Genomic DNA, 24,659 nt, shown 5'->3' on the forward strand with positions numbered 1-24,659 from the left:
GCCCCAAAGTCAGTTCAATGCTCGAGAAAATTAAAAAGGACACTTAGACTGCCAAAGCCGTGGGTGCACAGTAGACCTAACACCAAGGTCTGCCTTTCACATGAACATTAGAAGGTTTGAAATCATCCACTCCTTTTGAGAGACAGTAATACATTTGACAGCAGTGCTTTCAGGACACACAGAGGCCCATGTCCTTCAGCAGTGGTGGCTACCAGGGAAACAGCAGAGGTGAGGATGGAGTTGGCTACTCAAAGGCGCCTCTACCTCTAAGCAATGACTCATTCATCCTTCCCCCATCACACAGCACGGGTCTGGGAAAGGCTTCCACAGTGGGAGGAAATAACCTTCGACAAATGGGTGCTCTCAATAGTACAGCAGAGGTACTTACTGGAGTTTCACACCACTCCACCATACGTACCACCTCATCACCATGCAATGAGTCAAGGCCTCCTACGACTGTTGTAGGAAGAATTACAGGTGCTTCTCAACAAAGCTGCCATTGGATGCATTTCCTTATTAGTGGGCCAAGGAGTCTACTCCTTACACTTCCTTATTCCCAAAAAGGATGGAACTATGCAGCCTTTCCTAGTCCTAAAGACCTTGAACTGCTACATCCTGTCAGGTTTTTCAAAGTGACTACCCTGCAGGACGTCATCTCACTTCTCTTCACTTAAGATCACATGGCAATCCTGGTCTTGAAAGGACACATCATTACTACATTCACTTTGTGGTATGTGATCATCACCACCAATTCTAAGTTCAAAGTTCTACCTTTCGAGGGTCACAGCAGCCCCAAGAGTGTTTATCAAAAGTGGCTACACATGAACAGAAATGGCATTGTTGTCTTCAGTTATCTCGATGATTGGCTGATACAGAGCTGCAGATGAGAATATTGTCTACACACACTCATGGTTCTGTGTCCATGTTCACAGTCGGTGCAAAAAAGTTGCTCCTCGGGCCATTGGAGATCCAGTCTTATCTGGGAGCTCTATTAAATTCCATCACCGGGAAAGCATACCCAAATCAGGAGAGGATGATGGCATTCCAAAGGCGGCTGCCTCTTTTTCTAACCTTGCGTCCCCTTAGGGTGAGGACTGTAATGAAGTTGTCATGCATAGCTATAGTGCTGCATGCAACATTGCATATGCATCTACTGCAAGAGAGTCGAGCAAGGCAAGGGTCACAGTTAAAAGGTTTATAGGACGATGTATTGTTGGTAGAACCCATAATCCAATACACTCCTTTGTTAAAACGACAAAAATCTGTTGCTGGGCAGGCCTTTTCTGGACCCTCATGCTCAGGAGATCTTTACTATGGATGTCTCATACATAAGGACATGAGGTGTGGAGCACATTTCAACCATGTGACTGTACCGGGTACCTGGAGGCAGAAGCATTTGGGCTGGTATATCAGTTAATTAGAGATAACAGCAATTTAATAGGATCTCAAACCAATTTACCTCCCATTCGAGGCAATACATTCTTGGCAAAGATAGACAGCATGACAACAGTGTATCACTTCCAGCAGCAGAGAGGCACTTGCTAGTCCCAACTTTCAGCACTAGCCCAAAAGATGTGGCATTGAGCTATTCGGACTCGCATTCTGCCTCTAGTGAAACATCTTTCAGTTATTTTCGAGGCCTCTTAAGCAGGACACATCAACAAGTCCACCAGTGTAATTCCTTCACACAAACTTTCACAAATGTGTCAGTCTCACACGGAAAACGGCGACCGGGAAACTCAAGAGGAGGGATACCGCACCATCGCGCATCGCGTAGGAAGAAACGCACCCGTTTTCTTTTATGCCCAATCGAATGGTTCCCCTCCCGGTACGGTTAACCACTTACCCTTATCAAGCTTACTCTTGAAATAACTTGACCTATCCAGTGGATAAAGCATAGCAGTGAAATTACTTATGTGTTCTTAACTAAAAGGACACACAGTCTCACCATTGTCTATACACGAATAGACAGAAACTAGTGGTTAGGATATATTCCACTAGTCTTTATATTGTCATTTCAAGCACCAGACTATCCTCAACTCATTTGTTCTGAGTTGAATATAAAGCCCTGAAGAGTCGTGTTGACTCACCCGTACACGACGAAACACGTGTCGGCTTACTGTGACTGTGCTTCAAGTCTGGACATATTAAATCGTCATTTTTGAAGTGACAAGAAACACACCAAAGAATCTGCTTCTACATTATTGTTTTCCAATTGTCATTGTACTGAATGTTGATATCCTTAAGTAGTTGCGAGAGCACAGCTGTATATGTGTCAGTCTCACAGTCAATCTATTCACTATTGCACAAAATGCCAAAACTTCCCATGCAGGCGCCCACATCAAGAGACAATGGACAAATCACTATGGATGAACTGGTTAGGGATATTTGCTTACAGTATTCCTCTGATTCCATAGGATTTGAGTAAGAGTCCGGCATCCATGACCCTCATTCTAATGATACCAACATGGGTGAGACTGCGTTAGTATTGGAGGCTTCTGGTGATGTATGTGCATCCACAAGTAAACTGAGGCCGTATCTCCTAACTCTGCATAAGGGTCAGTTCAGACATCCAGACCTCAGGAAATTGAATCGGAAACCTTAGGTTCTAGAATGTTATTACCTTAAGCTGCCAGAGTAGTGCATGGAAGTCCTGCATGAGCCGCCTACACCCACCATGCTGGAAAAGATTTGTTTATTATTGTTTGGGAAATCAGGTAGGGTCTCTCAGAATATCTCTCAAGATATCACCTGCTATTTGTTGCACTTGCAGAAAGTGCATTAGCATACACTTATATTTGTTTACATTTAGTTGCAGTGGCAGCTGCAGCTTATATACAAAATAGACAACATTTGACTCATTATTCAAGACTGCTGCGCTTTCCTTTAACCGCTACATTCTTATGTCTTGAAATTCTCTTCTTGGAAGCTAGCCTCCCTTTTTCGTATGACCTCGCTAAGGAAAATTAGTGAGCTGCAAGCATTAACTGTGGAGGGACGATTTTTACAGGTAAACTGAGATTTTACCAAAGGCGGTCTCCACTTTTCATGTCAGCCTGACAATTTAGTTTCTTTTCTTCTTTCCACACCCAGAAAGAAGGCCATTACACACCCTTGATGTCAGAAGGGCACTCATGTACTACAATGACAAGACTAAATGCCTGTCCTTTGCCTTTGGGAAGCCTCACTTTAAACCCAATTTCAAGAATGGTGTTGCTAAATGAATTGTCATTTGTATTAAAATATGTTGTGCTAGGTTTAAGCATACTTTACATGTAGCGCCTGGAGCACATTTCACTCTCAAGCAGGCACCTTCTGGGGCCTTCTTTAATGAGTACCACTTCAGGATATTTGTAAGGCTACTACATGGTTTACACCACACACCTCTCTGTGGATAACCAAGCCCCTCTGTGGATAACCAAGATCCTTGGGAGCCTTAGTTGGCTAGAAGAATAAGCCAAACAACAGGACCTTATTTCCCATCATCCATCCGTATAGAAAGTGACATCTCTGGATATCCAATCATCCATCTGCACAGGAAGTGACATCACGGCATTTCCCACCACTCCCACGTCTTAACTTACCTTAGACGTCCTTTTTCCCACAAGCTGTAGCAGAGGATCTCGCATATAAGAAGGGAAGAGACCTAGCTGTCATCCCTAAGACCTCCTGGTTTTTCACCAAGTTAGCAACTAAAACTCACCACCATAGAGCTACTGGCATGGCATTTCCCACTGTCTACAACTCAGACTGCCAGCTCCCATTTCGTCTACAGGCCTCCTGGGCAGAAAAATGACTGTGGTGATGAGTTTTCAGATCTCCTTACCACCATTTCCAAGTAACACACCCACACCATCCTCTTGGGTGACCTCAACCTCTCAGATAACACATGGCCAAAAAACTAGAGGCACTCTCTTCAACCTCATTGAAATACTCAGTGTGGTACAACATGTGACACAACCAACTATTTCCAAAGACCACACCCTTGACCATGTCTTCTAAACATCTTCAACAATCCAATTCAAACCACCCTTGGGCAGGACCGATTACTTAGCTATCCCTATCTCACTACTCATCATCCTACCAACAAACTAAGTTCAACACAAAAGAGAAGTTCAAATCTTGGATCCTTCAAAGATTTCACAATAGACAACCTAATGGGTAAACTAATCTCTCAACCTATCAGCTCCATGTCTGATGCTATCCCCCTTCTAAACAGCTTCCCAATTTTGTGTGAGAACTATGTGAGAACATGGCAACTTACAAATTGAAGCCAAAACCTTCAGCAACCTATTACTCTAAAGACCTTGATGACCACAAACTATCCATCTGCAGAACAGAAAATCCAGAGAACTTCTAGATACAAAAGTCCCCCTTAGGCCAAACACGCAGATAGCTCATCATATCAGCCAAAGTACAGTACTATATCGCCACTGTCAATAAAGCCACAAACAGAAGCAGGATGCTATTAAAGCGATTGGGCACTATATCAACCCCCTGTCGGACACAGCCATTCCTTACTCCACAGAAAAGTGCAATGCGATTAGCCTTTTATCAACCATTTTCAATTATTTTAAAAGATTTAACAACATCAAGCCTGCTTCATTTCCTACACCCACCTCTTCCAGTTGAGTCTTGCTATGGTCAACATTCAAAGCCCTGTATTTCCAAGATCTTGCTGACATATTCATGCCTCTCAAAGCCACATAACATAACTAGGGCTCCCGGTTTTATGGTGTTTATTTTTTTTAACATTTCCGTCTGTATTTATCCATATTTATTTATGGGGCATTTTATCTGTATTTATCCATATTTACTTTGTGTTTTGTATAAAAATGTAGTTGTAAAACTGTACATTTCCATATTTATTTAACTGAGCTACAAACACTCATACTTTGATGTCTGTCGTGTTTTAGCTCTTTAAGCTGCCAAATATTACATAACAATACATCCACTGGTAAATATTAGCCCTCTACCACAAATGTATATTGACAAGTGCCTTAATTTAAAGACATTTCCTCCTTATTTGTCATTTCCCATGCTGTCCATCTGCTCAGCTGTTGGGCTATTATTCATGAAAGGCAGCACAGAGGGTCACTTAAAGAAGCACCATTTTCTGTATTTATCTACCTTTAAAAATAAATGCAGACAGGAAACACATCGTTTTCTGTCTGCATTTATCTGTAAAAATCCATAAAAACGGAAAACAGGGAGCCTTAAACATAACGTGTATTTGTAAAACGCACGTTCACCCATGGGTATCTTGGCGCTGAATGACAGATGTTTGTTAGCCAACTCAATGGTACTTATTTTATCGTCCTCAGAAGGAAAAAAGGTTGAGTGGACCCATCGAGATTTGAACCTGTGACCATGAGGTGGAACACAGGCCCCTTCAATGAACACATTAGTCCAACAAGCCACCAGACCCGACAACTTCTTATGAAGATAATGTCTTACCATCATCCTTCCTCAGAACTCTTTCCGTTACCCCTACTTAGCCTTGACCGTGCCTCCCTCACTCAAGGCACCTTCCCAGAATCTCTCAAGCCAGGCCAGATCCTCTCACTTCTAAAGAAACCTAACTAGACCCTAACAGCATTGTCAACTACCTCACTCACCTACCATTTATTAGCAAAGTCATTGAAAAAGCTAAAAGCAGTCTTTATTCAACTTCAAGATCACTTCAGTGCTAACTGTCTCCTGCATGACTGCCAATATGGCTTCAGATCACTCTGCAGCACGGAGACCGCTCCCTTACGCATAATAGACAATGCCCTTGTGGCCACAGATGCAGATGTTCCCTGCTTCCTGATATTGCTGGACCTCTCAGGTGACTTCTACACAGTGGACCGTTCCAATCTAATATGCACTCTTGAATGGGATTCATGGGCAGTGTCAGTCACTGGTTATCTTTCTATCTTTCCAACCAACACTTGTTTGTTCACATGAGCACCTTCAGGCCAAAAAAGGTCCTGATCACTTATAGAGTCCACTAGGGCTCCATACAGTCTCCTGTCATCTTCAACCTTTACATTAACCTTTTTTGTTGCTCTACTCGCAGATGAGAGCAATAATATTCACCAGTATGCCGATGATACACAACTCCACTTGAAAGTCTCCCCTACTTCAGACATATAACATCTCAATCAATCAATCAGCATTCGTAGAGCGCAGTACTGTTACTGCGGGGTATCTGGCGCTTGGCGTCTACATTGAAAAGCAAGTTCTTGAACTTCCTTCTGAAGTCTGCCTGGGAGGGAGCAGTCCTGAGGTGGAGGGGCAGGTCGTTCCAGGTCTTGGAGGCGATGTAGGATTAGGAACTGCCCCCACTGCGGCTGCGACATATGTGGGGGGTGTGCGCAAGGGCTAACGATGGGGAGTGCAGGTGTCTTATGGGTTGATGAAAGTTGAGCCAGTGGTTGATCCTTGATCGTGTAGGGCTTTTTGGACTTGTGTGAGGATCCTGAACTGGCAGCTCTTCTGGATTGGGAGCCATTGGAGGCTTCTGAGGGGAGGATAATGTGGGTCCATCTGGGGAGGTCCTGAAGAGTCCTTGCTACAGCGTTCTGAATGGTCTGGAGTCTCCTGAGGAGCTTGGTGGAAATGCTGGCATAGAGTGTATTGCTATAGTCGAGGCAGCTGGTGACGAGGGCCGGAGTGACGGTCTTAATGATGTTGACTGGGATCCATTTGAAGATTCTGAGGTGAGTGCGGAAGCAGGAGAAGACAACATCGTTGACTTGTCGTTTCATGGTATGTTTGCTGTCTGGCATGATGTCTAGGTTGCATGCGTGGTCTGTTGGTGCGGGTTCTTTTGTTCTACGTATCTGGTGACCTGTTGGTTGATGGCCGCCTCGAGTCCTTTGGCCGGGTAAAGAAGAAAGGAGATCAGTTGACAATAGTTGAGTTTGCTGGGGTGGGAGGAGGGTATCTTTAGGGGGGAGGTCTGGCCTTTGTGCGTTTTTCATGTGTCCAGAAAGGCTGCAAAGGAGATGGAGATGTTGAAGATGCCTGTGAATTCCGAGCTGATTTGGTCGATTCTGAGGTTCAAAAGACGGGGGCAGGGGTCAGTGGGTGCCCTGAGTGGATGGATGACACGATAGCTGTGTGGTGAGTTGAAACCATGTGGTGGTCACTCAGCTGGCGTGCACTGGTTGGTTGAGGCCTTTAATATCTGTGGGGTGGGTGGGTCAAATTTGTTGAAGATGGTGGCAATCTTGCTGTGGAAGTAGTCTGAGAGGGTGTTGCAGAGTTCTTGAGAGAGGTGGACTGTGTTCTCTGTGGCTGCTGTGTTGAAGAATTCCTTGACTATTTTGAATAGTTCTTTCATTCGGTTGGCTGCTGTGGTTGGCTGCTGTGTCGATGCAAGCTGTGATGGTTTCTCACCTGACTTCCTTGGTGCGCAGGTGGTAATTGCTGAAGGCTACTCTGTGAGCGCTTCTCTGCCGGCAGGGTACCTTGTGGAATGGTCGCTAGCTGCTGCGTTTGGTGGTTCTGAGATCAGGGGTGTACTAGCAGATGTGTTTTGAGGTTGTGCTGGTTTTAGCTTGTTTCTTTGTGGCAACTCTGTCAGTGCAATTGGTGATCCAGGCAGAGAAGTTCTGGTTGGCCTGTTCCAAGTCTGATGATGGTTTGGGTTGGGTGAAGCTGAATACTTGAGTCCACTAAGTCTGTTTTACAGTGTCCCAGACGCGGTGGGCAGAGCTGAGATGTTTGGTGATTATGTGCTGAGTGCCAGAGATGGTGAAGTGGGTGATGGTGTGGTCGGACCAGGTGAATTCTGTGACGTGGCTCAACTTAACTCTGTTGCTGGAGATGAATATGGGGTTGTGTGTATGTCCGGCTCTGTGTGCGAGTTCGGTGACCAGTTGTGTAAGGCCAATGTTGTTCAGGTTCTCCATCAGGGTTTTGGCGCGGGCATTGTTGGCATCTCCGAAGTGGAAATTGAGGTCGCGGAGTAGAATGTAGTGGTAGGAGTCGATGGCTAGGGGTGGTGATGAGGTTGGAGATGGCGTCGTAGATAGCCGGTCAAGGTCCTGCAGGCCTGTATACAAGGGTGCCTCCTATTGTGGTCTTGTTGTCGGTCTGTGGAAATTGAGGTGTTGCATGAGGATAGTGTGGTCGTTGTTGGTGGCTATGCATTGGATGGTTTCCTTGAAGATGATGGCGATGACTCCACCATGCTTGGCGGTGCGGTCTCTGAGGATCATCTAGTAGCCAATGGGTGTTGCAGTGGCAATGTCAGGGCTCGAGGAGGAGTTTTCCAAGGTATCGGGAGATGATGGCACTTTGAGGATATGAGACAGAAACTCAAAAAAGTAACAGAATAAATAAAAAAGTACAAATATGAAATAAACAAATGTGTTTGCCATGCTTTGAAGGACTTTTTTGAAAGTAGGAACTATATGTCATTGGTAAAGGAATTTAGGCCACGAGGGAATCGTTCTCTGTTTCGAGGAGGGGCTGAGCCATGTTTTGTCGATGAAGGCGCGGTTGGGGGAGAGGGTGGTGATGGGGTCCCAGACTACTGTATTGTGTTTGCAGAGGTATTTTTAATTGAGCAAGATGCAATGGAGCGCTTCCGGGTTGTTTGTGGTCTTCCAGGCAGATGTGACGTGGAATCCGGTGTAGACTGGCAGTCTTATGTTGCAGGAGAAGCGGCAGTGGCAGCAGGTGAAGGGTTCCTTTGATTGTTTGCGTGGGGGAGGTACAGCAGTTGATATTTCGGCGTCCAGCGCCAGGGGCTCTTTGGTGGATTAGTGGAGAGTCACAGGAGGACCAGGGTTCCTGGTGCTGGACGCGTTCCAGACATGGAAGGGCGTAGAGAGGTTTGCCTTTGGCATACCAGTGGTGCACCCGCTACAGCCGCCACCCTGCGGCCTCCATTAAATAGGTCTCGAGAAGGGCACTGGGGAAGCGGTGGGCGAAAAGAGCAGGAAATTCAGCTGAGGAGGAGCATGAAAACGGCAAGGTGCTGGTCCTGGGCCTAGGTCACAGAAAACTTGGGGCTGAGCCTAGGGTACTGATGGCTGGCAAGACAGGCTGGCAGTAGCGGCGTGGACAGGCGTCGGGGAGAGCTTGTGAGGATCTCAAAACCTGCTTGCACTTCTTGCAGACCTGGATGTGCAGTGCGCACCTGAAGCTCATCCCAACCAGGACAGAAATCTTATTTGCCAAGAACAACTAACAAAATACAGTGTAAACCTGACTCATTAACCTGGAACTTGACAGCTGTGAACCCTAATTTTCACTGAATGTCAGGTCTCTTAGATTTACCATGGACACCAAACTTGCCCTCGAACACATTGCGATAAAAAGTAAAGACGGCCTAGTGCCAGCACTTGTTTCCAAATAAAGTCATAGCATTTTCTTCCAGAAACCGATCTTAGAAATGCTTGGAAAGCTCTCATACTCTCGCATCTGGATCGTGGTAATGCCCTGCTTCATAGCTGCCTAGACACCGCACTGACCCCTATAGAGGCATCTTACACGCCGCAGCATGTCCCATCCATAGCCTGATGAAATATGGTCACATCATCCCCATGCTGAGCGAACTCCATTGGTTCCGCTTGTCGGCAAGCGCCATCTTCAAAACCAGCTACATCTTTTGCAATACTAGAACGACCAGCACCCCCGCCTAGCTTGCAGACAAGCTCACCATCTTGGTGGTACTCAGGATCTGGAACATCCCTGTATCCAACAGGAATGCTGCCGCCCCTATTTAGGAAAGAGTTAAAGACTCACCCCTTTAAAGAAAGCTACATCACAATGCATCAACGTCCACAACTCTGCTACCTCTCAAATACTCTTTGTCCTTATGCTTATCTTTGACCATGTACAGCGCTCCTCTGCCTTTTGGCTAGGTTCTCACTTTAGAAATACTGTATACATAACTCAGCAACTGTGTCATCTGGTCGCTAGACTTCTCTCAGAGGAGGAACTGCTTTACTGTCTATGCAGACCATCTGTAGCTACAGCCACACATGGAGGGAACAGAAAATGTTACTGTTTAACTTGTAGTGCTAAAGATTGATCTGGAATGTTTTGGCTCACCTTTTCACAGTACATTATTTCTGTTTGCCATCACTCCACTCCACTGACATTACAAAGTGGAGTCTTAGTCCTGGTGCATTGCTGGCAAAGAGAAGGGTCATCCGATATCTTGTGACCAAAATGCCTTCAAAGATTACTCCCCTACACGGCAGGATAATGCAGAGCATGTGAATCTTCAGAACTGCAGGCTGCAAACAGGTAGTTACAAAGTAAACATTTTCCTTCAGTTATTTCCTTAGTAGGCTAATTAGCCTTTATGACACCTGAATATCCTACGTCCTTTTGGAATATTGTAAAATAGACTCTTTCCCTTCAAGTTTTATGTTCTTGTTAATTCCCGCAAACTCTCACCCCTTAAATAGAGATGTAGAAACTCATTCTAGTAACTTGTAGGTAGAATTCCTAAAAGCTATATGCATCTATTTGTCAATAGTTGACCTCCAAGCCTAGCAGCTTCAAATGCACTTGAAGAAATGCGGGTATAGACTCATGCAGTAGACAACTGACACCTCCTAGTCCTTGCCACCAGTGTACAGTCCCTTTTAAAAAAAGTCCTGACTTCTGCAACATATATATGTCATACCAGTTGCTGGTGAGCATTCCTCAAAGGCAGACTGAAGCCCCACAAATGCATGTGGAGGTACAGTAAATGCGTAAGATATAAAACAATCGCCCCATTTTTAAAACTTGTATCCATCCAGTACCACTTACCCATCTCTTCCCACAAACACAATATGACAATTTATGATCTATGTGCTATGTTGTTTGCTTGAGGGAAGCCCATTTCACATATGTTTAAATTGTCAAGTTTAGCAAGGTGCATACAAGTGTTGCGGGTGACGGATTGGCAGTAGCCACTTATGAAGAGTTAATAATCACAGAGATCACACCACAACCAATAACTCGTTTGAACTTGTGTACACTTGTTGCAGGATAATTTCTAACTATACTTTCTTTTAGAGAGGCTGTAATGGAACTATGAATATAATGACACCTTTGTGGGTGAAATCAGCAAGTTGTATTAATCTACAATTTCGTAAAAAACTGGCAATGGGGGAGCAAAAATTACAGAATAATTGCATTGACAATGGATAATTGAATGAGGCTTTAGCATCAACATAAAACACAGAGGAGGATACACAGGTCTTACTTCAAAAGGTCTTATAAAGTAACCTGTCAGTCAACAGAAATAGTCAAGAGAAGTGTGGCTCAATGGTTAGAGCGGCAGACCCTGATGCAGAGGTCTAGCCCGGGACCAGGGTTCACCTGATAATTCTCGCCTCTGTGCCTATTCCAATCATGGAGTCACACTCTGCAACTCTGGGCAATAGCTTGCTTAATCTCCACAACGGCCCCCACAACGCTAAGGATGCCTGGCCTCCACCTTGGGGTTGCCCAGGAGTGGACGCCTCACAGGGAAAGCCAGGATGGGTTCCACAGCGGTATTCGTACAAGCGCCTTGAGACCCTTGCGGGTGAGTAGTGCGCTATACAAGTATCAATTTACATTTGCAAGATTGTCTGTGTGTTTACCAGTCGATGTCCCTGAAAGATTTCAGGTGCACCAAACAGACACAACTGCAAAGATATTGAGATGCTTTACAATGGAAATGGCAGAAATATTTTGTAGTTAAAAGACAGGACTCCTCTTTATGTGCATGGCCAAGTTAGTCATTTTCATATACTATCAAAATCAAAGGCTCGGTATGAATGGGTGCGGCACTGCCCACTTAACATGAACAAGGAATTCAAAGTACTGGTCCTGCCCTCAGGGATCTTGTAAATGTGTCCCTTCAACAGGCCCAAGTTCTTTATACTTGAAGTAGGGAACTATCACCCACTTCTAATGTTTGTCTGCTTTTATTGAATTGTGGGGGAGGTACCCATAAGCATCCAGGAAACATTGTTCGAAGGAGATCGTGTACGCCAGCAATGTGGTCCAATGTATGAGCCCCCATTTCAAGATCAGAGATGTCGTGATACATATTACTAAGCAATTTTCACATCCATTACCCTTATATTCTATTTATGTATGGAGGCCACCGTATCCTACGCTATTTATAAGAATCCAGAGTAAAACATATCATTGTAGTGCAATGGACGGTCACCTGATGAAGGCAGCAATGCCGAAACACGCTTAGTCTACATCTACCGCATTGCCCCCATCAACTCTACGTCTATCGTATTCATATATCAATCAATTTATGTGTTTGTGTCATATTGATTTTATTTAAGGATTGAACTGCTTTATATATTGAAAAAAACAAAGAAAATTTGAAAATTTAATAATCTGTTTTGAAGAATAAAAAGAAATATATTTTTTGAGATACATCAGTGTATATTTAATTTCTGTACTAGTGGTTACTGTCTACAGAGAGATCTAGATATTAAGGTAATTTTCAGATTGTTTTATGGAAAGGACCATTTACCACCTTCCAAAACCCAATGTTGTCATTTCTCTCAGAGGCTTGCCATCGATTCTCCAAGGCTTCCTCTCTCAGGTGTTTCAGTCTTTTGTCCCTTCTTTATATCTAGAGCATAAAGTACGTACAAGCTGAATGCTTCTTGGGACCCCTTTCAATGCTGTTCGCAAGTTTGCTAAAGCTCAGAACAATTACTATCAAACCACCATATCGGTAGATTCTCTTTAGTGGTTGATGGGCAAATTAAATGCTGCTTGATGGCAATCAAGATATCCTTAAATGCCCCTATAACCTGAATCGGGGCAGTTGTATCGCCTAAGCATAGCATGATCTCAAATTTATTAGACAACAGGGCTGAGGTTACTCCGTTAACCTCATCCACTCTATCCCACTTCAACACATAACCATTTTTAGGTCTCGCCTGAGCCAGCGCGCATGCTCTGCTCTGCAAGGCTCAATGTAAGGACTTCTAGCTCACACATCTTTTCCTCATGTTGTTTTGTTTTCCGGCCACACATTTGATTGGCCATTTCCGTAAGGCTTCCACAAAAGAAAGCACGCAAATGGCCAAAGGCTCAGGTATGTCCTGCCTAATATTTAAATGCCCTCTCCCATAGCCTATGTGTCTCGGGAGCGAGCACAGTAATTAGCGGCGCACAGTGTGCCAGCTGCCTGCATTCCAGTATCAGGTTATCCTTGTATGCAAATGAGCATGCGCGGGCCGCGGACTCTCCGACCCCTCCTTGAACCACGGCAGGAACAGTAAACACCACAGGACTTTCTTCTACCAGCCTTGCTGCTCTTATCTCAGAGCGCCCAGCCTGCAGACTAACACCCCACACTGAACACTATGTCTCTGAGGGAGGATTCAAGAAACCCTCAGACTTGGGAAACACTGCTAGTACTGACTGTTTTGATTGTGCCCTGTTCGTGGTGTACCCGGGTGCACAGGCTGTTTCACATGTACACTTGAATTATATATATATGAGCCTCGGAATCTGCACCGTGAAAAATAATGCAATAATAGCTGCGAATCCCACACCAGCTGCTACTGGAATAGTACAGAGGACAGATTGTCCTGTAGCTGGAGTCCAAAAGTCTTGTTGGAAGCAACTAGGCACGTCTCGTGTCCGTGGGAGACTTTGTTTTGGCTGCAGAAAAACTTTCAAAACAAAAGCACTTCCTCTCCCCTTTTTGGGAAAGGATCCAGTATGTAGGCTTTGGAGTCTCAAGAGACTTCTCTGAGAGAGTCCACTGCATAAAGGGAACCTCCCACAACAGAGATGGAGAAGGGATACCACTTCCCCTGAGATCACAGCTTTCTGGACTTTAGACGTTGCTTTGTCTAGTCTACCGGTTTGTGTCCCCGTCGCCCTTCCCCTCCTCTTTCCATGCTGTGTCCGTCACCCTCCTCTTCTCTTTCCCCCCTCATTACCCCTCCCCTGAATCTTTCCCCTTGCCTGCTTTTCCGCTTACGTATTTGTGCTTATTGTTTTATCTCGACCTTACAAGTAACTATGTTGCCATGCTCTAATAACTGTGTAACCTTAGTAACGATGTAACCTGTAACTATGATCTGATGCTCATGTAAAGCCTCTGATACCTCTGAGGCTAGCCAGCGCTATATAAAACCTTTAAAATAAAAATAAAAAAATAAAAAATGATGGTGTAGTGTTGCTTATGAGTGCTCTCAATTTACAGTGATGTATCTGAGCTTGCTCTGTGCATCCCTGCAGATCAACAGTCAGAAGTTATGATTCATTCATTCAAACTAATATGTAAATCACTAAACTTACAGCTATGTAGACATCCTGTAGCCTATCTATTGGTGTTTTTTCTTTAATTAGAAAGGGACATTTAAATTGCTCTCATACAAAAGGTTTCTCCAACATTGCAGGTGGTCCTGATGTTCAATTTGGAATCCTCTGCCTGCTATGGTGAGCTGATCTTCATGGAGCGGTATCAGGACGTGGTAAGGGAACTTGCCAAGGTGGAGCATAAAATTGAAAATCAAACATCAGAGGTCAACATCAGCAGGCGGTCTGGAAGTAATCGGTCTACGATGCAGGTCATTGGAACTGCAGTTGCTGCAGGTAACATGTCCCCTTTTTACTACAAGTGATAATCAAACATTAGGAATTCTGCTGTAAATGCTAACAAATGTTTTCCGTCATTTGATTAGATTCACAAACAATGGACTGCACTGTTAAGCCAATGTTTAATTGTTCGTTTTGGAGAACAACACAGACTGCAAGCTAAAAGATTTACATTGTAAGCAGTTTCTTAGCCCCCTTTCCAGATATAATTGATACCAGATGCCGTTGGCCACACAAAATCGTGTGCTTTTGGCCTTTCCTTGATACACAAAGACCCACAAGCTTCTTGAAGGTCCCAGTTGGATGAAAATGAATTCTGGTATCTGGTTAGAAAGGACCCTAAGTCATTGTAAATGCAAATCCAGCACACAAATATGTTTTGCCTCTGTTATGTTGGAAACCACAAGCATTTGGAGGTACAATAGCACCATGCAATGGTTTCCTCTTCTGATGTTCTGTGACCACAATCTTAGACAGAAACAAGGTATTAAGGAGTAGGAGACCATATCATTACTTAGAGGTTGCAAGTTTATTTTTGCTGCTGGTTACCTGTAGAGGGGGCAACTATTGTGGTTTTCTGTGTTATTGACCAGTGGTAAATTGACTAAGGAGATAATGGAGCGGCTCTGGAGGTTTGTCAAAGTTTACATGGTTGTGTCTTTCTTAAAGAAATGCATTTATTTTGTTATATTTCATGTCCCAACCCCTCCCAAGAAAGGCTACTATACTCGCACATTTTAAGTCTAAGCAAGATCCTAGCTGGTCTCTGTAATTAAAAAAAAGAGAGTTGTTTTATTATTTGAATACTTGCTGCCTGATCATGCGGAGGCGACTGTTTCAATGTGCAAAGTGTGAGAAAAAGAGGTAGTGAGTAAGAAATCTTAAGATAACAGGAAGGAGAATACAGGAAACATGATTAATGTACACAAAGATGCAAGCAGAAAGCTAGGGTACACAAAAATAGGTTCTCAGTTTGTGCTGGTATTGGAACTTGTCTATTGTCCGCAAATGTGAGCGACCTTAGCAATTATTTACTCAAATAGCATTGCTTGCTTTGTTTCAGAAGGATATGTATTCATCTTGGCTGAAATCCAGGAAGTCTTATTTTAGTCAATCATAAGCTTTGAAATGTCCTGTGTCTCAAAGGAGCCTATAAAATATACCTTTAATTCTGTCTGTTAATCTTGAGTGATTTCTGTAGCCTTATATCATGGCTGGATCTTACTTTGTCTTTTTTTCTGCCTGTGTTTAAGAATCTGCACTATGCACAGGTAGGATGGGGCCATACTAATGTAGCTGACCAACTTTCTTGATATTATTGATGGCTCCACATCGTTCGTTTTCTTACTCATGCATTACATGTATGTTACATCACAGGAGGGTGCATGTGCCAGAATTAACAATAAACTGTTCATTAGGTTTAGTGATAAGTAGTTCAGCATTTTCTTTGGGCATGTGATGAAGGTGTGAATAGTCGGTCACGAGAGACTCAAGTGGAGTCCTACATATTGGTTGAATCGTTGAAGGGCTTATCCTTTGTGGCAGGGTAGGTGTTCAGTCTTTTTCTAAATTTCACTGGGTGTTCATTAATGGTGGTGAGAGTAATCTTCTGAAGTTGACGGAGTATGACTAAAGGATCTGCCACTTTTGTCATTTTCTTGGGTTCAGAGACCATTAATAGTATAGTATGAATGTGGGTTGAGGATGATTGCGAGTGCGCTGCTGATTTCCTTCTGTCTCAAGTTGAAAATGTGGTGTGGGCAGGGGTCGGTCGGAGCTCCGGAGTAAATAGAGGTCATGATTGCTGTGGTGATGAACGTGGTGAGTGTTCTTGTTTTTTCATAATTGTTTTTCACTTTCTTTATAACAGAAACTCTTTAAGTAAGCAATTTCAGTTCTGAATTGACCATATGTAAAGTCTAGTCAGTGAGCTTAAACTCACTGACTTCAACAACTTACTGACTATCCCGACTTTAAAAAAAGAAAAGGATGGGTGCATTAGGTTTTTGGTACTAGCTCCAACCCTTTGGAGCTCTCTCCCTCTTGAAGTTTGTTTTATTACCGACTTTATGAGGTTTTGGACAGAGTTAAACACTTTATTATTTAAGCAAGCTTTTCATCTGTAAGCTACTAAAGCAGTGCCTCTTCCCACTTTTACTATTAGCCTCTTCTCACTTTTACTATTGTTACCTTTTAGCACCAAGAAACCTTGCACTGTATAAATAATATTAACATAACATAACGGATAGCAGTTCAAATTCTCAGAGCTCCAGTTCTCTTCAAAGCAATCTTATGTGTTCTCTGGTTTGAGATTTCATAGCCCAGCAGGCAGCAGAGGGGTAAGAATTAACCCATCACCTACGTTTTGTACCATATAAGCACAAGTACATATCTCTGAAGATCACACTGCCAATATGTGTGCTGATGTCAGGCATGACACAGGAAGCAATACAAAACTATGTGGCTTAGATTCTGGCATTCTGGCCATTGAAGAGAAAATTAAATGCTTTTAGAGCTTCTTTCAATAATATCATATTGTTAAGCCCTTCTGTAAGTGGAACCAGGGATCTTTATCAACACTTGCCAGCATTACCTCAAAAGATATTAAAACATTTCTGTGAAAACTTAGATTATTTCGAATCACTACAATTGACTCATAATCTCCAGACTCTTCGAGATGGAGTGTAAATTGACTCTTACCCTCTCTAAAACGCAACTCATTTGAGCCTTTGGCTTCTTGAAACATAGACATGATGACCTAGAAGACTTACTTTCTGTTACCAGTTTCCAGGAGTTGGCTATCTTTACGATCTTTTCAGATAGAATCTTACATAGTCTTCCACAAGGACTTAACTAAAATAACATATGCTTCTTATTTACTCGCCTCAATTCCAGGTTTTTTCACCTCAGGACGTGTTACAATATGTAGATCCTTTTTCAGTGTATGAGTATCTGTTCATGACTTATGATGGACTTTCCACAGGAAGTCATAGCGGCTAATGCTACTATCCTAAGGCAGCTGGTTCCTTTCAACTCAAGTTTGTGCGACATTGGAGAAGTGCGTGGTTGCCTAGAGACTTCATACTCATTCCACCACTTTCTCAAAGGCAAAATTGGTGGGATGGTCTGCTTTAAAAACATTTAGAACCACTGCATGATCCACTATGAATACTTTCTGCAAGCACACCTCATTGGATTCCTTATTGAGAAAATATTCTGCGTACTAAGAATTTAAATGGAATCTATTGTCTCCTTAATTAAAATGTGATGCATTGCTGACAACTGTATCTTCTGCTTCTGTGCAGGAATGGTAGTTTATTCCATCTCAGATGTTACTGACAAGCTGCTCGCTACATCACCTAGCTCCATTCCAACACTGCAGGAGGACTACTGGACCAACAGCATCCAGCTCGAGGGCATCGATCCCTTGAAAGGCGTACTGGACGACCTCTGCCCAGCAGCCATGGCTGCCTTTGACTTGGCTTGCACACAGGCCCATCTCTGGAAGACCTGCAAGCAGCTCTTGCAAACGGCAGAGAGACAACTGCTTAGTACTCTGGAGACCAAAGGTGGGTTTCAGTGTTTTGGATTTTGAATGAAATGAATGAAAATTGCACTTGTATAGCGCTTGTGACTGAATTTGCTTAACGCGGGCTCAGGGCAGGTCAGCAGAATTTGGCGTACAAGTGTGTTTTCAAGGCTTTCCTGAAGGACAGGTGGTTACTGTTGCCTCGAAGGGAAAGAGGGAGGGTGTTCCAGAGTTTTTGCCACTGAATATTCTGCTTTCAAGTTGGACATGACCTGGGAGCTTACAACTGCACTATTACCATGAACCTAAATGCGTATATATGGGTTTGGATAAATGCAATTACTGTTTTGTTTTTGGGGGGGTGGGGGAAGGCTTGGGCCATGTTAAGCACTTTATTTGTGTAGGGTGATTTTCAGTCAGCAGTGGCAATGCCCATAAGATTATGAAATGGAACAAAACCTTATTCCCATAGGGAAGATTTAATAAAAATGTAATTTAAACTAGTCCAAATGGCGAAAATTGGAAGGACAATCCAAGGAAATGCAATTACTGTTTGATTAACAAAGTATTGAAATACTCCTTACTTCACGTCATGTGAAGTAACCATTGTGCTGCTCGGCTGTTTCACAGTAAAATCTATTTGTATCAGATAAAAAAAGTTATTACTCGAACATTTAATACTTGAAGTGCGAGTGAATGCGTAAAGCAATCATATGCACAAAATTCAGAAGCAAATCCCTTCAGCCATATATTATATAGGTAAAATACTCACTGGATGGCGACCATGGGATGGATGCTAGTATATTTTCAAATAGATACTTAAACTCTAGTACTTCTAAAGTCATTCTGGGGAAGTTACTGTTAAAACAATTGCTGTATTAGATTAGTGTTTGTAAAGTACATGTTTAGCTATTATGAGATTCATAATGTGTATTTCCCAGATGAGTCTTTTGATCTAAATCAGCAACCCTAAAGGAGCTTCCTGAAAACGTACATCACTGTATACACATGACTCTTAGGCTCCTCCTCACTTGTCCTGTTATTGCCTCTAAAATCAGAATATATGAAATTACATTGTTTGCATGGTTATAGAAGTAACAAACGTATCTCCCACCAGCCGTGCAGTGATAATGGTATGCCTGCTACAAACAGAAACTTAAAGTAGAAGCACACTGCAATATGTATTTACACGATACTTCTTTGAGGATTCCGACCTTGCAATTACATGTAGTTAACCAAGACTTTAATTCCTGTGTTGTCATGAGGTAGAGAAGCTAGATGAGGTAATCAAACAGCAGCTGCACACAACATTCAGTTACGAACAGTAATGCAGAATGATGTTGTTTACTTCAGTGTTGTGAATGACGCTAGGTCATTGTTTGATACTTGCTTATTGGGTGCTGTAGCTGGAAAGCATGAATTTCCCTAAATTTCACAGGGGAGCAGTTCCAACTTCATGCAAAGAAGTATCATGCACGCCCTGCTACTTTCCTCCTGGGTCCTCACAAGGACTAGTCTGATATGGGTCAGGCATTAGCAGCTTTTAGAGCAGTCTGATCAGCTTTTGTGCTCCAGGACCTGCTATAGTGCTACTACGCCCTATCGATACCTGCCCTGCTGACAGCCAAAAGGAAGCCAGAAGCTTATAAAGTATTTCCCACCTTTGTAACATTTCAGTTGCTTTTACTTCTTGAATCAGGTATGTTCTTGGGAGAGTTCTGTTTTTTAAATTATACATTTCTTTGTCATTGGATTTGTAGGATTGCTTGATGGACTTTTCATGCATTATTCTTACTTTTCCTTCATAAACCAGCACTCTTTTCCCACAGTGAAGTCTGTTTTTTGACGCCAGACGTGATATAATTGTTCTTGCTAGGAGTTATATAGTAAGTGAACCATAGACTGCGCATGAAAGCCATCCGATGAAATAGGACAAACCTTGGCAATGAACACAAAACTAAAAAGGTCCTCCCACTGATCTAGACCTATTTGGCACTGGTTAGTAGAACCTCAGACCACTCGCCCCTAAAATTGTATCTCTGCTTAGTAGGAGGCCTCACAGAATTACATAAAAGGAAAGATAATATATATTAAATTAACCTGTGATATTTGTTAATGGTTGTCTTCTATATAGGCAGAAGAAACAATTCCAGTATACGCCATCCTGAAGGCATTCAAGGATTTCCAACAGTTCTTTATCAAATAAGTAAAATTCTCAACTATCTCTACACTTCTGAGACACAATCTAAATCAGGTAGGTTTTTCTGATGTTAACTATCATAATCCGCTTCCTATAGCTCAGTAGAATGTTCCTCAGTTAGTTTTATATGTAATAGATCCACACATTATTTATTTACTTTTATTTGGAGTGTTTTATAATGCACACATGACCCAAGGGTATCAGAGCGCTGTACATAGGGTTGTATGAACAAAATGATAGGTATATACAGGTAGCGCTTTTTTGTTAGGTCTGGCCGTCTCACCAGTCTCCTGTTTTCTTTAATAAAAAATCATAATAAACATACATGGGCATTCAGTTAGACTTCTTCATCATCTTGCTCTGTTTAGCTGTCATTCATTTTGTTCCATTCATTCCTGCATACGGAGTGAGGCAACGGGTCAGCCCGCTTCATCCATTGGCTTTCTTAGACCGTGGGTGAGGGCATTTTGACTATTCACATGTGAACAGCTTGAAAAAGATGTGCTGTTCAAAGCCTGGGTTGGTGGGCCTAAGCTAATGCATCCCTTCTTTATGTTTACAACTTTGCGAGTGTTTGCTAAAAAAGAAATGAAAATATTGAAGATTAGTTTTTTTTTGTTTTTATGCTTACACTGAGTTTGTATGCGATGGAGCAGTACTTTGAACCTGTTGCTGTGAAACGCGCTGTTACTGGCAGTATCACCTTTCTACATATGTGCCCTTTTTCCTTTTAAACCACTATTGTGCTTGCTGCACTTCTACTTAAAACAAGTAGTGGAAGAAACCTTTATTGCTTGATTATTAAAACCATTGCAATACGCTGCAAATAAATACATCATCATATATGCAACAAAAAAAAATTACATTTTAAAAGGATTTGTAAGACAGACACAAGGTGCCATCGCCGTTGGCTTTTTAAAAGATAGAATCCCAGAAGGAGACTTAATTCCTACTCTGTAGGTTAAGGTGAAACTACTCTAAGCCTGTTCATACCCTTGGTCTCACCCAAGAGAGTGGCGGGGGGATGTTAAACAATTTAGGCAAACCAATAGAGTTTGGCTATATTTCTTGGTGAACTCCTCCTATCCCATAGCATTGCAGGTGCACATTGGCAACTAAAAATAAACCTAGAAAAAAGAATGCAGGTGTGGCAGATAAAATGACAAAGACAGTTGTTAGGAGGTGCATATGCAAATGGTCTAGGCAAATAAAGTACAATGTGTTTAAACAAGCATAGTTAAAAGGCTTAAGCTGTTAACACTAAAAATCAATAAAGTGCAAGGTGCTTACACTAAGATAGTTTCAAAGCTTAAGCTGCTAAAATTAAAAAATGGCGTTTGTGCAGGGGTTAGACGTCTGCGGGCTGTAGCCAATTGATGTACCTGCACGCGCCTGTTGACGCTTTAGGGGGAAGAACTTTAAAGGTGACCCAAGAGATTTACATTCAGGGGACCAGAGCTGTTAAATGTCTAGTCGCAGCCTGACCCTTCAGCAGCTGGAACCAAGGCCTCCATCTTTTTAGGTCTCGGCCTGATTCAGCGCATGCGCTGGTCTGGCGAGAGATTTTCTAGCTGCTTTGAAAAGTGCTACCAAAGTGGCGACCAGCTTGCTATCACGCGCACAAGAGCGCGTGTGATCTGCATAGCTGCCATTTGCCACTCGCTAGTGTGCGGTCACCATCACTTTCAGGGCCGCGCCAACCCCCCTCCTCCCCTCTCTTCCTCACTCGCACACAACTTAAAGTATTAGGCCTCGGACAGCAGCTTGTTTCACACTAGAGAGATAACACCGAGATCTTGCACTGCGGGTACACCCACCACCAGCACCCAACCGTTCCCGGCCTCTGTTTAGTTTTGCGGCATGTGCAGGTCATTAACCCTTTCCCCCCTCTGCCGATACTTTCAACTATGCGCAGGTATAGTCATGCTAGCGCTTTAAATTTGCCCTGCACCAAGCTTATAAGAAACCAGATTGATTGATTGATTGATTACTGCGCTCCTTTGATATAAATAATACAGGTTCTCACATATATTTTGTTACATGCAGACAACAAGCCCGGAGTTCTCTTTGTGGATTGCCACACTTGACCAAAACGTGTGATTGTGAGGGCCCGCAGTGCACTGTATTGTACAGCAGCACTTAATCAGGACGTCACCTGTCGTTATGAGCGTCGAAGGGCAGGTTCCTGTATTTCACACCTGGAGGTGGCAGCAGCACGCAGACCCGAGGGAGGGCCGATAGGGGCTGCAGGCGGTAAGAACATCCCACCTGGCACATACCCTTGCAGAACGTGTGACCCTGAACACCCGGGACCGGCAGCATCTACCTCGAGATGCAGCCAGACACACAGGGCTACAGCGCCAAGTACCACTGCGCACCTGCCAGCTCATCAGAGTGTGACATATAAATCTTGAAACAGATATCCATGTTACATATAATAAGGCACTTTCAAACAGTAAACAGTGTATTTCCATAACAACTGAAGTGCTTTACCACCCTCCTTTAGATTGCATTACTGCCTTTATTAAATGTAAGTTTTTAACCTTGAAGTTCGACACATTAATGCCCCCCTTAACGACAATGCCATTAGTGAACCTAGACGCAAGTCAGTTGTCAGGGGAAACAGGTAGCTGACCTAGATTTGTATTGTATTTAGAACAACATTATAGACAATAGAGCGTTTTGTACAGTGTACATTCTGAACGGAAGTATTTCCTGGTGCTCACTGGTGAAAGAATGAACAAATGAGACACATTGGAATCAAATATCTGCCAAGGATCACACAATTTCAGGTTTTTTGATTCCAGTGTGCAGTTCCGCCACTTGAGCGTTATTGCTTTCTCTCTCCTTGATGAAGCAAGGGTTAGTTAATGCTGTGTATTTCTTGGCATATGAGGTGTGAAAGGGGGGGGGGGGGGAGTGTTCAGAAACCACATGAAAGCTCCTCTCCTTGCGAGGGTCTACGTGGACCTGAAGCGGAGCCCAAGCGCCTTCTGTTGTGAGCCTGTAGTGGCCCACCTCTTGTTATGATGCTATGAAACGTAGCACTTTTACAGGAAACAGTAATATTCGAGGCTCAGGCAGCCAGGGTACCAGACGAATCTGGAGAAAACTGCGCCCACATTTTGGGATACAAATACATTTTAGGGCAATAAAACATGTATTTGCTGCTCTATTATTTCTTCATAGATGTAGCTAGCAATTTAACAATTAAAACTGATGTATTATTTACACTTCAGACTGAACAATATCAGTAAAGGTGCATTTGATCTAGAGAAGGCTACACTTCAGACTGAACAATATCAGTAAAGGTGCATTTGATCTAGAGAAGGCTACGGGAGCCGAGTTATTGGTGCTTTAATGCCACTGATGGCCCAGGGACGCGACATGCAGGAAATAAATATACTTCTTGGGTGAGCCATTTTAGGCGCTGTGATTGATGCTGTTACGGAATAAGGAATGGAGTTCAGGCACTGCACGACTAATATAGGATGTGCTTGTTTTATCAGTGCAAGGAACCACACCCATTCAGCCAGGGCTAAACATTTTAATTTCTCCTGGATCATTTGAATTTCGTCCAGTTGATCCAAAATAGTAAGACAGAGCCAGCGCTTGGAACCGGAAGGATTGGGAAAGAGTCCCATACAGGAAGAGTGAAAAACAGCATGAGATATTCTTTCATTCTTACATGTTTTGAAATATATTTCAAGACTACACCTTCAGATTTGCTTTATAATCTTTGCTTTATTCTCACATTGTGGGATATTGGTAAGTAGCAGGCTTTAATACATGTATCTGTGATTAGGTGATGTTCACTCTGGGTGTTTGTGTGATGGTACCAAACTTCCTTGACAAACAGCATTGTCTGTACTAGGGGCGAGCGCGCAAGGCATGGCTAAGCACTTAAATAGTCCCAAAGGCGAGACCTATTGCCTATGCCAATGCTTGTTTAAGAAGCGATGAAAAAACTTTATCAGTACACATTTTAGTCTAGTATCCGATGGATCAAAGCAAGCTAGCTGCAATTTTTCGTCAAACCCATGGCTTGTGAGAGCTCAGACCTGGCGTCACAACAACTTTGCGACGAGATCTCGCTATTTTGTACCAAAAAAATAGATGGGATATATGATAAAATCATTAGCTCAATTCAGTCTTTTAGTGGAGGAAAGTCGCCACCTCTGACAGCTGTAGAACCCCCTTCTTCCACCCACTCCCTTGACCTGTTTCCCCCTATCTCTTTAGAAGAGGTAATATCGTTAACCTCTCAGATTAAGAGTGGATGCCCAACTGACATCATTCCGGCAAGATTAATGCCCATGCTTGCCAATGATCTAGGTCCTGGGATTCAAAAACTCGTTA

At 43.1% G+C, this 24,659-nt stretch overlaps 1 protein-coding gene across 3 annotated transcripts in view; it reads left to right on the plus strand.

The window, feature by feature from the left end:
- Nucleotides 1-24,659, plus strand: part of ZFYVE26 (zinc finger FYVE-type containing 26) — a 710,441-nt gene that overhangs the window by 263,827 nt on the left and 421,955 nt on the right. For all 3 annotated transcript variants that reach the window (XM_086937127.1, XM_086937129.1, XM_086937128.1), the window contains exons 14-16: nt 14,373-14,568; nt 17,877-18,140; nt 20,235-20,354. In XM_086937127.1, coding sequence (XP_086793253.1) covers nt 14,373-14,568; nt 17,877-18,140; nt 20,235-20,354 — 580 coding nt within the window. The remainder of the gene's footprint in view (nt 1-14,372; nt 14,569-17,876; nt 18,141-20,234; nt 20,355-24,659) is intronic.

The sequence above is a fragment of the Lissotriton vulgaris genome, chromosome 9 (assembly GCF_964263255.1).
Source record: "Lissotriton vulgaris chromosome 9, aLisVul1.2, whole genome shotgun sequence".
In the NCBI taxonomy this organism is placed as follows: Eukaryota; Metazoa; Chordata; class Amphibia; order Caudata; family Salamandridae; genus Lissotriton; species Lissotriton vulgaris.